General features: G+C 43.6%; 1 protein-coding gene across 1 annotated transcript in view; it reads left to right on the forward strand.

The window, feature by feature from the left end:
* The window catches only part of VWA3B (von Willebrand factor A domain containing 3B), a 78,565-nt gene extending 67,484 nt beyond the window's left edge, over positions 1 to 11,081 (forward strand). The window contains 5 exon segments of the mRNA XM_060273478.1: positions 883 to 1,031; positions 3,021 to 3,158; positions 3,876 to 3,973; positions 5,080 to 5,315; positions 9,509 to 11,081. Of these exon segments, the coding sequence (XP_060129461.1) occupies positions 883 to 1,031; positions 3,021 to 3,158; positions 3,876 to 3,973; positions 5,080 to 5,315; positions 9,509 to 9,777 (890 nt within the window). The 3' untranslated portion in view covers positions 9,778 to 11,081.
* The last annotated feature ends 2,836 nt before the right edge of the window (positions 11,082 to 13,917 follow it).

A 13,917-nucleotide genomic window follows, 5' to 3' on the forward strand; every position in this document is an offset into this window, starting at 1 on the left:
CTCTGGCGCCATCTGGTATTGCATGTTTTATAGCGCATTCAAATCGCTGTTTCTTTACTAATGTAGCCGAGTCCTGAATGTAAGAACATTCTAATGGATGTGAATAATGTCCCATCTAGTCCAGCGTTCTGTTCTCACAGTGGCCAACCAGATGCCGATGGAGGGCCTGAGCCCAACCACGCTCTCCCCACTTGTGATTTTCAGCAATTGCATTGAGAGTATACTAAGTATAGAAGTATATTTGCCATTGTGGCTGTTGCCATTGAAAGGGCGGCACAGCTACCCTCTGTGCCCCCTCCTCATGCTGCCTTTTAACATGTGAAAGAAGAAGAGTTGGATTTGATATCCCACTTTATCACTACCCTAAGGAGTCTCAAAGCGGCTAACATTCTCCTTTCCCTTCCTCCCCCACAACAAACACTCTGTGAGGTGAGTGGGGCTGAGAGACTTCAGAGAAGTGTGACTAGCCCAAGGTCACCCAGCAGCTGCATGTGGAGGAGCGGAGACGCGAACCCCGTTCCCCAGATTAGGAGTCTACCGCTCTTAACCACTACACCACACTGGCTCTGAACACCCCTCAGGTTGCCACCAGTGGTGGGGCCAGAATTAGGAACACATAGATTTTGTTATCCATTGGTCCATGTCACCGAGGACTGTCTGCTTTGGCTAACGTCAGTTTTGCAGTAGTTTCCACAGCCCCAAGGAAGGGATCTTTCCCGCTTCCATTAGTCGTGATCTGTAAATGGCGCTGCCAGCAGTTGAGCTGCCCCATCGGTAGTCAGTGCATATGTTCTGCACTGAGCTTTGAAAACTAGTTTTTTTTTTTTTAAAAAAAGCTGTTTCCATTTATTTCGCACGCTGCAAAGCACAGCATGTAATCTGAATTGTGGATTGCTTTCTCTCTAGGGACGGTAATACGAACCATCACTCCTTATTACGCACTTGTTGATTTCATTTATGGGCACACGGAGATTGTCCCCTTGAAGTTCATTATATCTGTGGGGGGTGCAATGCCTTGTCCATCCTTGCAGGTAGGCAATTTACCATTTCTGAAGTTCATGTATGTTCTCCTCTACATAGTGCTTTCTTAAAGGAATGCGCCCCTTTCTTTTTAGCGCCCCCAGGTTGCAAGGACTTTTTTTATTGGGTGCAAATGGGACCAAAGCAGGCCAACTTACCTGTCAGGTTGATATTGGGCTTTCTTACCTAAGGATGCACGTGAATGGTGATGATCCTATCTGGTGGCCAGCCATAATGTGCAACTCTGGTGAATAAAATTTCTGAAACACTTACAGGAAAACTTAAAAGAAAAAGAGGTATAGGTGTCTGGGCATATGCAGGAATCCTGCCATCTCCCCACCAAGAGGAAGCATTTCCCCTTGATTCTCTGTATATAAAAGCAGGGTGCCGTTGCTCAGTGGAGTCAGAGTTACTTATTACTTATTCTATAATGCTCTTTCATAACCACAGTCATTCCTTGGTTTTCCAACGGCTTAGCTCTGGAACGTTTTGGCTCCCAAGCCCCGCAAACCCGGAAGTGACTGTTCCAGTTTGCAAACTATTTTTTGGAAGCCGAACGTCCGGCGGGGCTTCCGATTGGTTTCGGAAGCCGCACTTTGGTTCCCGAACGTTTTGGAAGTCGAACTGACTTCCGGAATGGATTCCGTTTGACTTCCAAGGTACGACTGTATTTCTATAAAGAAGGGACACAGTCATAGATGGAAGGACATGTTGCTAGGGCTGGCCCACCTGTTAGGCTTCGTGAGGCAGTCACCTCAGGTGGCAGGCAGACTGGGGACAGCTGTGAAGGGCGGCAGATCCAGGCCTCTGAACAGCTTGCCACCTCCTGCACTTGTTGCCTGCAGCCACTGTGTAAAAAGAGCAGAACTGCTGCTGCTGGCAGCTGCTTCTCTCAGGCCTCCTTTTTTCTTGCCCCCACTGCCCTCAGTGTGCCGGGGCTTCCCTGAACTGCCTCCAGTGGCCTCAGACGACAGCAGTGAATGAGGCAGTGGTGGTGGCGGGAGGCAGCGGTGGTGGAAGAAGTGGTGGCAGTGTGGGAGAGCTCCATTTTCTGTTTTGCCACTCAGGCAGCAAAAATGTCTTGGCGACCCAAACAGTATGGTACATGAGAATAGTGAGAGCACATTTCATTCAGCTGTTTGTTTTTAAATGTAAATGCCAGCTATGTGGTGGTATCAGAACTTGTCGCACATGATGAATGCATGCTGACACATTTTAAAGGACATTTCTAAGTTACCAACAATTCGCTCTGCCCTACTCCTTTGCTACGGCCATAATATTTCACTCCCGATTCTCAGGTTAGTAAAGTTTGGGTTTAAGCCACCTGGATGCTTAGGGGAAGAGAACTTTAGCTGCAGAAGAAAGCATTGGTCGAGGATTTTTGTGGGGTTTTTTAGTGGAAACTGTAAGCTCACAAAGTATATAGTTGTACCTCGGAAGTTGAACGGAATCCATTCTGGAAGTCTGTTCGACTTCCAAAACGTTCAAAAATCAAATCGCGAAGCTCCTGCAGCCAATCAGAAGCCGCGGAAGCCCCGTTGGACATTCGGGTTCTGAAAGAACGTTCGCAAACTGGAACAATCACTTCCAGGTTTGCGGTGTTTGGAAACCAAAATGTTTGAGTTCCAGGGCGTTTGAGATCCAAGGTATAACTGTACAGTATAGTGGTACCTTGGCTTTCAAACGTCTTGGAAGTCGAACATTTCAGTTTTCGAGCGCCGAAAACCCAGAAGTAAATGCTTCCATTTTCAAATGTGCCTCGGAAGTCGAACGGCTTCCTCTGAGTGTTTCTCAATTTTCTCAGTTAAATTTGCAGACCGCCCTTTGTGCCTTGGTTTTTGAACATTTCGGAAGTCAAATGTTCTTCTGGAATGGATTATGTTCAAAAACCGAGGTACCACTGTAATTACATTCTTGTCTCTGTTAAGAAGATAGGACCTTTGGGACCATTAAATTTTAAAGCTGATGTACTCAACCCAACTCTTCTTCTGTTTCTGCAGGTTGGAGACCATGTATTTGTAAGAGTTAGAAAACAATTGGGAGATGAGTATTACGTACCTGGTACTGTCATAGCAACGCCACTAAAATCTGATTTAGATGATAAAGTCTACACTGTTTTGAAATACAACAACAAAAAGGTAAGACAGCAGGCAGGCAGGCACACCTTGAAAACTGCTGTGCTTTTTATTCTTGACACTAATAGCATCTTTTCCTTTGGTGGAACCATAGAGGTTGGCTTGCACGTTTTCTTCCTGTCGACTCTAGCTGACAGGAAAAATGAGCAATTAACATAAGAAACATATCTGATTACTAAATGACTCTCTTCATTCAGTTCTACTTTATTTTAATGTTGTTTTCACTGCTCTGAAACTCCATCCTTAAAAAAACAACCCTATTAATTAACTCTTCCCTTGACACCAATAACTGTTTTTCCATATCTTCTGCTGTGTTTCAAATTATTCTGGTAAGTTATCCTTTTATCCATTGTGCCTAATTAGTTTCATTTTTAAGAAATAAATAAACCATTGCATTTTAGAAACTTGCCTCCTTTTACTTCCGTATACAGTGGTACCTCGCAAGACAAATGCCTCGCGCAACGAAAAACTCGCAAGACGAAAGCGCCTTGCGATGTTTTCGGCGCTTCGCAAGACGAAGGTTTTTGGCGGTTTTGGGGGGTTTTTTTGCCGCGGCAAATCGCGCTTCACAAGACAAAAAATTTCGCTAGACGAAGCTACTCGCGGAACGAATTACTTTTGTCTTGCGAGGCACCACTGTACAAGTTTCTTCATTTGAATGGTTGGTTTGACAAGATAAAAGCCACTGAGTTTAAAGATGTGGCGATTTTGTTGCTGCAGGCATTCTGTGTACGAAATGGGCTTATTAAAATCAGCCATAGAAGGTATTCCTGCTCCTGCTGCTACATAAATATGACCCGAATGATGGATTATCTTGTGTGAGTATACTTGAATCCCATTTTTTCTTCATTTCATAAATATGTATAGATGTAGACGTGTGTGTGAGATGAGATAAATATCAAGCAATGCTACCGATACAAATCCTGGAATGATGACAGCAATAATGTTGATTTTACAAAGCAAGAACAGCAGTCCCAACAAAAAGACCCCAGAGATATTAAATGACCTAGAGACAGACAGGGGGCTGTGTGTGGTGTTGGTAGGAAGGGGTTATTGTTATACCACTGTAACAAGAACTGGTGTGTGTGTTGATGTGTGAATGGAGATGTAAAAAGTATAAGTGGTATAGAATTATTTATTACATTTACCTCTCTTCATCCAAGGGTCACGGGGCAGTTTACAGTATAAAGACACAAAAATGCATACCATAATAACAAACAGATACAGTACAGCTAAAAGGCCATAGATTGTGTAATTAGCCAAAGGCCTGGGTGAAGAGGCAAGTTTTTGCCTGCCGCCTAAAGATAAGTAATGAAGGGGCCAGGTGAGCCTCCCTGGGGAGAGCATTCCACAAACGGGGAGCCACTGCAGAAAAGGCCCTTTCTCATGTTGACACCCTCTGGACTTCTTGTGGAGGGAGAACACAAAGAAGGGCCTCAGATGATGATTGCGGGATCCGGGTTCGTTCATATGGGGAGAGGTATTCTTCGAGCTGTTGCGGTCCTGTGCCATTTAAGGTTTCATAGGTCAAAACCAGTGCTTTGAATTGGGCCTGGAAACTAACTGACAGCCAGTGTAGTTGGGGCTGGGTTGGTGTTATATGCTCAAGCTATCTTGCCCCAGTGAGCCACCTGGCCACTGAATTCGGCACCAGCTGAAGTTTATGAACCATCTTCAGGCACAGCTCCACATAAAACGCACTGCAGTAATCTAATCTAGAGGTTACCAGACCATAGAGAGTTTGCACAAACTGAGTATGTGAAGAATGGGAAATGGGTTCGGGGTGTAATTGCAATCAGATAACGCCTGGGAACTTTCACAAGTTTCTGCTTGTCCTATCACGTTGGAGGAAAACAACAACACACCGGTTGCTGAAATCCTGTCTGCCTGCATTTAGCTAATCTGCTGCTTTGAATTAATCTAGACCAAACATAAAAGTTGTGAAGCATTTCCATAGAGCGGTTGAAGAGGCAGAGACCAAATGCATCTCTGCCGGAGGTGAATGGAAGAAGAAGAACACCAGAAAAGGAAGAGCAAAGAGCAGGAAGGATCTCTGCAAAGCATGGCCCTCTGATGAGCAGCTGGCTGCCCCCAGAAAGACGGTGAAAATAAGAGAAAGTAGTTTGTCGCCACCCTCTCATTTCAAAGATGGATGCACAGGTACAACAAGTCAACTAGAGCAGGAGTCCAGTGATGTTGTAAAGTCAGATATGTCCAAAATGGAAAGCTTGCATTAGGTCTATTTACTCCATATTTACTGTAACTTTGATTAGGATTAGGATTAGAATCCTTGATTAGGATTCAAGGGTTGCTTTTAATCATTGCTTTCTGTATCACGTTCCTAATCTTGATCTTCTCAGTTAGCCTAACAAGAGAGAAAATACAGACACTTGTCCCTGATCTTCCAGCATATTGTAGGAATGATACTTTCTCCAGGGATACAGTGCTTTGGAGTTTGGGTTTTTTTTTTTGCCATTCCTTGGCAAATACCCAAGTGACTACTATACCTGAAGGAGCGTCTCCACCTCCATCGCTCTGCCCGGACACTGAGGTCCAGTACCGAGGGCCTTCTGGCGGTTCCCTCGCTGTGAGAAGCCAAGTTACAGGGAACCAGGCAGAGGGCCTTCTCGGTAGTGGCACCCGCCCTGTGGAACGCCCTCCCACCAGAGGTGAAAGAGAAAAACAACTACAGTACCAGACTTTTAGAGGACATCTGAAGGCAGCCCTGTTTAGGGAAGCTTTTAATCTTTAAGAAATTAGTGTATTCTAATATTTCTGTTGGAAGCCGCCCAGAGTGGCTGGGGAAACCCAGCCAGATGGGCGGGGTATAAATAAATTATTATTATTATTATTATTATTATTATTATTATTATTATTATTATTTCCTTGATCTCCAGGAAAACTGCCACCATTTTGTTCTGTTGAGCCACATTAAGAACAAAAAACATTTTTATTGAAGGTTTTTAACATACTGTGCACAAAAATCCTAACACATTTATAACAAGCAAATAAAAAGCAACATATCTAATAATAATAATAATGGTGATGAAAAAGAAAATATAAAATTGAAGTACTCATTATCCTTAACAAACACAATTGTAGAAAAAAAGAACGGAGAAGAAATAACTGAAAAACTCATCACATTATAGATATACTGTATATGTGAAAAAGGATTTTTTCAGTTATTTATTCTCCATATCTATCTATCATCTATCTATCTATCTATCTATCTATCTATCTATCTATCTATCTATCTATCTATCTATCTATCTACATCTGTCTATCTATCTATCTATCTATCTAGCTGAAGAAAAGAGACTAAAAAAGAGAAACGTCCGCCTCCCTGACAATTATGCACTCCAGAATAGTTTTTACCAGTCTGCAGGATGTAACTTCACCCATATTTTCCTCCCAAGCCTAACCTTTAACTTTTAGTCACTCAGGCAGTGCAGCATGACTCTTCTAATGTCCTTCTAGTAATCCAAATTAATATTTCTCCAGTTTTGTATGTAAATTTTTTTATAACGTCCTTTTAACCTGTTCTAGCAATTTGTCGTTCTCAATGAATTGCCTTTAAAACTTTTTTTTTAACTCAGTAAAAAGCAATACTAATGTTGCACAACTCCCCAAGTCTGGGAAGGTTCCTGTCTCAGAAGATAGGCATTTGTATCCCTATCCTCCTTTGTGCTTTATTACATTGCTGTAATATGGTGTTACTATAGACTTAACCCCCTACGTCTGATTCATACCTGCACACTAATGGCCCAGTGGGTTGCATCTAGTGCTACTGCTTCTCAGAGGAGACTCATTCACATTGATAGACACAACTAATTTAAGTTACAGGTAGGTAGCCGTGTTGGTCTGCCATCGAAACAAAAGAAAAATACCTGGAGTGTGTGCATGCTCATAAAAAGCTCACACCAATGACAAACCTAGTTGGTCTCTACGGTGCTATTGGAAGGAATTTGTCTATTTTATTTTTATTTCGTTACAACTAATTTAAGTCCACGAATTTCAGTGGGTCTACTCTTGAGTAGAATTTCATGGGATGCAACCCAGTGTCCCACTGTGCGGCTTGCAACTGAGCATGGGAACAAGCCCAATAAATTATCTAATGTTTGAAAAGTCTGAAGCAATGATGCGATGAAGAATGAGAGTTTGGTCAGATGTTTGAACTCTGTTGGCTCTTTTACACAAGCTAGTCATCAAGGGATGGACCTGGAATGTGCATTTCTGTCCCCTTTGTGAGAATGTGCTTCAGATATCAATGTGAATGTACTGACCCATATGACTAAGAGCAAATTCAGTACAGTATATATTGTATGTTGAATATCTCTTGCAAATCATGGTTTACTGTCAATATAGTACCATTTAGATATGAAGGCTCCAATCCCACACATGCTTACCGGGGAGTAAGTCATATGAAACTAGTGGGGCTTACTTTTGAGTAGACATCTGTAGGCTTGCAATGTAAGCCCTTATACATTGTTTCCCAAACTTGTCTCCAGCTATTTTTGGACTACAATTCCCATCATTCCTGATCCTGCTAACTAGGGATGATGGGAGTTGTAGCCCCAAAAAAACAGGTGGAGACCCAAATTTGGGAAACATTGTCTTATATTAGGTTCTCTCAGAATGCGTCCTATGTTAGCAGACCCTTTTCAACTCCCTCAATACTTTGGAAATGAAACAAGAGAAAGAAAAGTTGACACATGACGTCTCCTGGTTTTGTTTGATCGATGTGTTAAATAATCTGCATTGCTGGATGATAAAGCGACTATGCCTTCGTATTATCTGGGGCTGATCTTCCACATTCATGCAGTGGCTCAGGTTGCACATAATGCTAAGCCAAACTATGGCTTAGCACAAACATGCAGGATCCTGGAGAGTGCAGCTGATTTCCTTCTGCTGTGAACCAAGTCGTGGTAGCATGTCGTCTGAATCCACAGGACAGCAACAGGACTGAATAAGAAGCAAAGTAGCCTCAGCCTCCTCTCTCAGAACCCACACACTAAGCCATAATTTGGTTTAGCATTATGTATGATGATCAGCAAATAATTGACAGTGCCTGCACAGTCTTCATTTCTTTATGAGCAAACCAGAGTTTCCATGCTGAATGGTGACAGTGGATTTCTTAAAGATAAGCACTGGCTGTTAGTTTTGAATTTTCTGTGAGAGTGTTGAATGAAATAGAATTTTAAATCCTAAGTCCGCAGACGAAATGGACTCTTATCTTGATTAAATGTGTGCAGCTTCCATTTATTTGAATAAGTACTCATCTCCTGTCTAGGAAATAATGTCTAGCACGGTTATTGTTAGAATTGTCTCCTAATATTGTATTGCCCACCTTGTTTCTTCCATAATTAAATCCTTGTTAGCATAAATCACTGTTACCTTCATTAGTGTATGGTGTATGGTGTAAATCTTAAAACGTGACTTTAATAAAACATGATTTCCTTGTGCAGCCATTGGCATGGTTACTTTCTAACAGATTTTATGTGCAGCTGTTTTTATGGATTTCATTTTTTTCAGATTCCAGATACCTTTGCTCCAGTTTTCCTTTTAAAAACACACATAAGATCCATTTTTCAAAGTCTGGTTTGCCAAACTCATGTTGCCCTCTGACCACAGGGGAAAGATCCTGCCTTCTGCAGAAACATGGTTATTTCCATAAGGTGGTTGCAGAGGAAAATCTCTTGCGATGAAATGAAAATGGTTGAATTAAGGCAGCAAATGTCGTGACCTCCAGATGTTGACCCACTTCAATTCGGAGAAGCTGTATTTTTTTTTGGGGGGGGGAAGCTGACCGTTTTAAATGCCGCTCACATTTTCTTCACAAGCTTTTCCAACAGAAAAATATATTTTGACGAAAATGCAACTTTCTGAACAGAGAGCCATTTTTATTTTATTAAAATAAACAAGCAAATACATTGGGCGGAAAAATGAGAGCAACAGAACTCATCACCAGCAATAAAGCAAAACATAAAAAATAGCCCCTATTTAAACCAATGGTGTTTACATGAGTCATTTTTAAAATTCACATTGCAACCATTCACATAACTACAAATGAGAATGAAGCTCCACAATGCACACCTTTGCATGCATGGCGAAGCTCCATACTCCATCAGTCTCTTACGGCACGTCAGGCAGCTTTGCAGCCATTTATGTTGTCTCCTTCCCTCATATCTATTCACTGCTGTACAGTCCAGGTGCTTTTTATGTTTTCCTGTGCAGCGTGTAATGAGTTCTGTTGCTCTTACATCTCCTCTAACAGGCCTGGGGGGGGGAGGGGAATTGTTTTGTTTAATCTCACCGATCTTCGCCTTTTCTTCCACCCTTTTTTTTCCTGCCAGCACCCACTTATCGTGGCTTACCACGTCCTCATTCTTCACGAGGTAGAAAGCCGTGGCTGCCTTCAAATGCTTCTGAGTTTAGGATAACTAAGGCCCTCCGGAGCGCCGTTGATCCCTTGCGCCAGCAGAGCGCCCCTCAACTTGTTAAGACGGCTGCCACCAGTAGCAGCAGTGAGACCTCCATTTCGAGCATCGAGAAGGTGGAAGAGCTGGCAAGGCGGCTTCAGCAGTACCACATCACTCAAAGGAAAAACAGCATTGCCATTTAGTTGTAAATAAAGACTGCAAGTTGTGAGCAGGGGAGCAGGGAGGGGAGGGGTCTAGTTGCCGGTTATGAAACCCTATTATATCAACACCAAATAAACCATTTAATTTGATATTAAACTTTTTTAATATTAAAATTGTGCAGCATCACAAGATCTTTGTAAGGAGATCTTTGAAAATCTGGCTGTGCAGTTAAAAAATGACGAGGAGGCAGACGAAAGGAACCACGTTGGCACGTGCCTAAGCTTGGTACGGAGAACAGATGCCCAGTTGTCTGCCTGGATAGTGCAGTTGGTTAGAGCGTGCTGCTGATCATGCCAAGGTTGCAGGTTTGATCCCCATTTGGGACGGCTGCATATTCCTGCATTGCAGGGGATTGGACTAGATGATCCTCAGGGTGCCTTCCAACTCTATGATTCTATGAATATGATGTGCAGTTGTAGGTAGGATGTACTTTACAGGTGATCCCAGGTGTATGTCAGTGTCATGTCAGAGCCTGGATTCTGATTAACCATCCCATAATGGTGTTTGTCTTGTGTATTCTCCTTCCCTGAAGGAATCTGAAGTCGGGGTGGTGGTGCAGAGAAAATGCATGAACAAAGGAATAAGGAAGGGATCAAAAGCGCTTTTTCAGTGCCCTATTTGTACAGATATGCGGGTGACTTCTGCTTGAGGTGGCCCCTGCTAACGGGCTGGCATGGGGCTAGCACAGGTAGACATCCTTTGGGTCTCTAGATGTATGATGGAAAAGTTGTGGTTGTTGTAAAGGACAGGTATCTTAATCTTAGAATAATGGAGTATTAATATCCCCCCCCCCTAGTTTCTTCAGAATTATGATTCTGCTAGGAAGATTAGGTTGAGAGACTGTGACCCAGTGAGATTTATGGCTGAGTGGGAATTTGATCCCTGGTCTCCCAGATTACCTACTCTAGCACTCTAACCACCACACGGGTTCTGTTGCATATCTTGTGCATTCAGAATTGCATTCAGCAATTACCTTGAAGTGGGAATCTGCCCCATGTGCCCCTTGAGGGTGATACTGATCTCCAGTCAGCACAACCTAACTACAGCAGGATCGTGTGTATTTCCTAAAACACCAACATGCCAGTTATATCAGGGCAGGATTGGGGAGAGTCCCAATGATATTTTCATAGATCATCTGGGGTAGGCAAAGGTAAAGGACCCCTGGAAGATTAAGTCCAGTCAAAGGCGACTATGGGGTTGCAGTGCTCATCTCGCTTTCAGGCTGAGGGAGCCGGCGTTTGTCCGCAGACAGCTTTCCGGGTCATGTGGCCAACATAACTAAACCGCTTCTGGCGCAATGGGACACCGTGACGGAAACCAGAGGACACAGAAACGCCATTTACCTTCCCACCACAGCAGTACCTATTTATCTACTTGCATTGGCATGCTTTTGAACTGCTAGGTTGGTAGGAACTGGGACAGAGCAACGGGAGCTCACCTCTTCATGGGGATTTGAACCGCCGACCTTCTGATGGGCAAGCCCAAGAGGCTCAGTGGTTTAGACCACAGCGCCACCCACATCCCTGTCATCTGGGGTGCCAGAATTTGTTGATGAAATTAATAAATGGCAGCATTTAGATAATATTTGGGATATGATGGAAAAATACAAATTGCAGAACTGTGCCAGAGAAGAAATTCCTAGGTTAGCTTACGCAAACCAGCCTGGCTGGGCTAGCTTGAGTGCAGCGCTGTTGAGAAACAATGGGGAACCAAGGTACTGGGACATTGAAGGCCATTGGCAATACAAAAAAAGCTATCATTCCTTCCCGCCCCCTCCAAGGTGTGGACAAAGAATTAAGATTTGGAAGGTTGTCAAGGCAATTGAGGGGGACATGATGTCATAGGAAAATGTGTCCCTTTTGAAAGCTTCAAGGTGTTCTGGGAACAAAAAGGAGGAAGTAGGCAGAACTATCTTGGCTCTAAGTGGAGGAGGCTGCAGCAAGAGAGCCACGACTGCGGCTTTGGACCTGAGCTTGCTAAGGTATAATGTTCTGCACTGTCTCCATTGAAGACTTTAGGTGTAAAATAAAACCTATTTCTTAACGACACTAGCCTCCACTGTGCCTCAATTTTCCCAAAGGAAGCACAACTCTGGGTGAGTGTCTGGAACCCCCAGAAATCTTGCTGCTGCTCAGCAGAGATTGGGGGTGGCACAGAACCTCCGAAAAAATATGCCCATGACACAAAATTATGTAGTGGTGCATGGGAAGAACACAGCAGAGGGTTTTTGGTGACAGCCACTGCCTGTGTAACACTGCTCCACTCTGGGAAAACTGAACCAGATCCTGAGCGGCTTTGACCAGTTTGAAATGTAAAATTGTTAAGTACCTGAGACCTAACAAGCTTCCATGTTTGTGTCCATCGTGAACTCAAGAGTGTTGGCCGTCACCAAGCCAGGCATGGACAACTCAGTTTCATCATCATGTACAGGTAAGTACTAACTTTAATCTCGAAATGTTTTCGTGATGCTGCTAGTCTCCTTTCTGTGTGCCATGAAGAAATACAGTAGGGATTAACTGATCTCTATGAGACAATCTGGGTCAAGTTTTGTGCTCTGATTTCCCTGTTCTCAGTATCATAGTTACTGCTATCTCTTCCAAGCTTCGCTATGCAGGTTTCAGGTTTTTTGACTGTCAAAAGCCTGTTTTCCATAGATGCTAGTTGTCTGTGTAAAATACAGACAGCGCTAGAGGCTGTGAAGTCTCTCTCTGACTCTAGTGGAAGCTGTACTGCCACCTCTCATTTGACATTCCAAAAGGCATCAGCCAGATTAGTGGCAATCTCATGGCAGGCTGCTAATCTTAAAACAGGAGAGGCGGAGGAGGGGGGAGGAGGGGGGGAGGGAGAGGCTTAAGCAGGCCATGCACTGCCTGAATAAAAGTGAGGAAAACAGGGATATAATTGATGCCCAAAGTTGGAATAGACAAAGGAAGTCTCCAAACTGCCATTGCATTGTCTAAAATGTGACAGTGCTAAAGAGAAGCACTGGACTTTGAATCTGTACAGATTTGGCCCAGCTAATTGGGTTGGCCTATTGTCAACTGTGGCGCTGTGGGTTAAACCAGAGCCTAGGGCTTGCTGATCAGAAGGTCGGCGGTTCGAATCCCCGCAATGGGGTGAGCTCCCGTTGCTCGGTCCCTGCTCCTGCCAACCTAGCAGTTCGAAAGCACGTCAAAGTGCAAGTAGATAAATAGGTACCGCTCCAGTGGGAAGGTAAACAGTGTTTCCATGCGCTGCTCTGGTTTGCCAGAAGTGGCTTTGTCATGCTGGCCACATGACCCGGAAGCTGTACGCTGGCTCCCTCGGCCAATAACGTGAGATGAGTGCTACAACCCCAGAGTTGGTCACGACTGGACCTAATGGTCAGGGGTCCCTTTACCTTTACCTTTATTGTCTTCAATGGGGCTCCTCAGCTGTATTGCTATGTAGCATATATAATAGGGTGGCCCTCGCTACATATTTTTGGACTCCAACTCCCATCATCCCTGATCGTTGACCATGCTGACTAGGGCTGATGGGAGTTGTAGTCCAACAGCATCTGGAGGACCATAGATTCTCCACCTCTGACTTAAGTGGTGGTGCAACCCATTCTAAATGATTAGGACTGGGTTGCCACATCTGTTAGATCTTCTATAATTTTAGTATTGGCTGGGTTGTCAACATTGGTTAGAATTTGGGAGAAATTCAGTTTAAAATACAGTCCTCCTGTATTAGAGAAATGGCCTGCCTAGTTAAATTTCACAGGATGCCTGCGCAAACATTCATGCAGGGTTCCAAAATCAAAGTGTGATTTGGTAGGTTTGCCTTTAAATGCAAACTGAATTTAATCCCCTCACTCTGCTCCACTCTGCCCTTAGTTTCTAGCCCCTTTGAGGTGGGGTCTACAACACCCCTTTATCAGAACTCTACAAATTTGCATGGTTTACCATTTGTATAATCTGAAAAAAAATTTTCTTAGTCATTCACACACCTTGATTGAATAATGCCTGGTTACATTTTGCCTGGCACAGTGTAGGCAAAAAAAAAAAAAAATGGCTGGAATTTCAGATGCTGTTCCGCATGAGAGGCATATTGACACTCTTCACTGCATCCTTAGGTGAACCACTCATAGACACAGGTGA

Source organism: Zootoca vivipara, chromosome 4 (genome assembly GCF_963506605.1).
Source record: "Zootoca vivipara chromosome 4, rZooViv1.1, whole genome shotgun sequence".
Taxonomy (NCBI): Eukaryota; Metazoa; Chordata; class Lepidosauria; order Squamata; family Lacertidae; genus Zootoca; species Zootoca vivipara.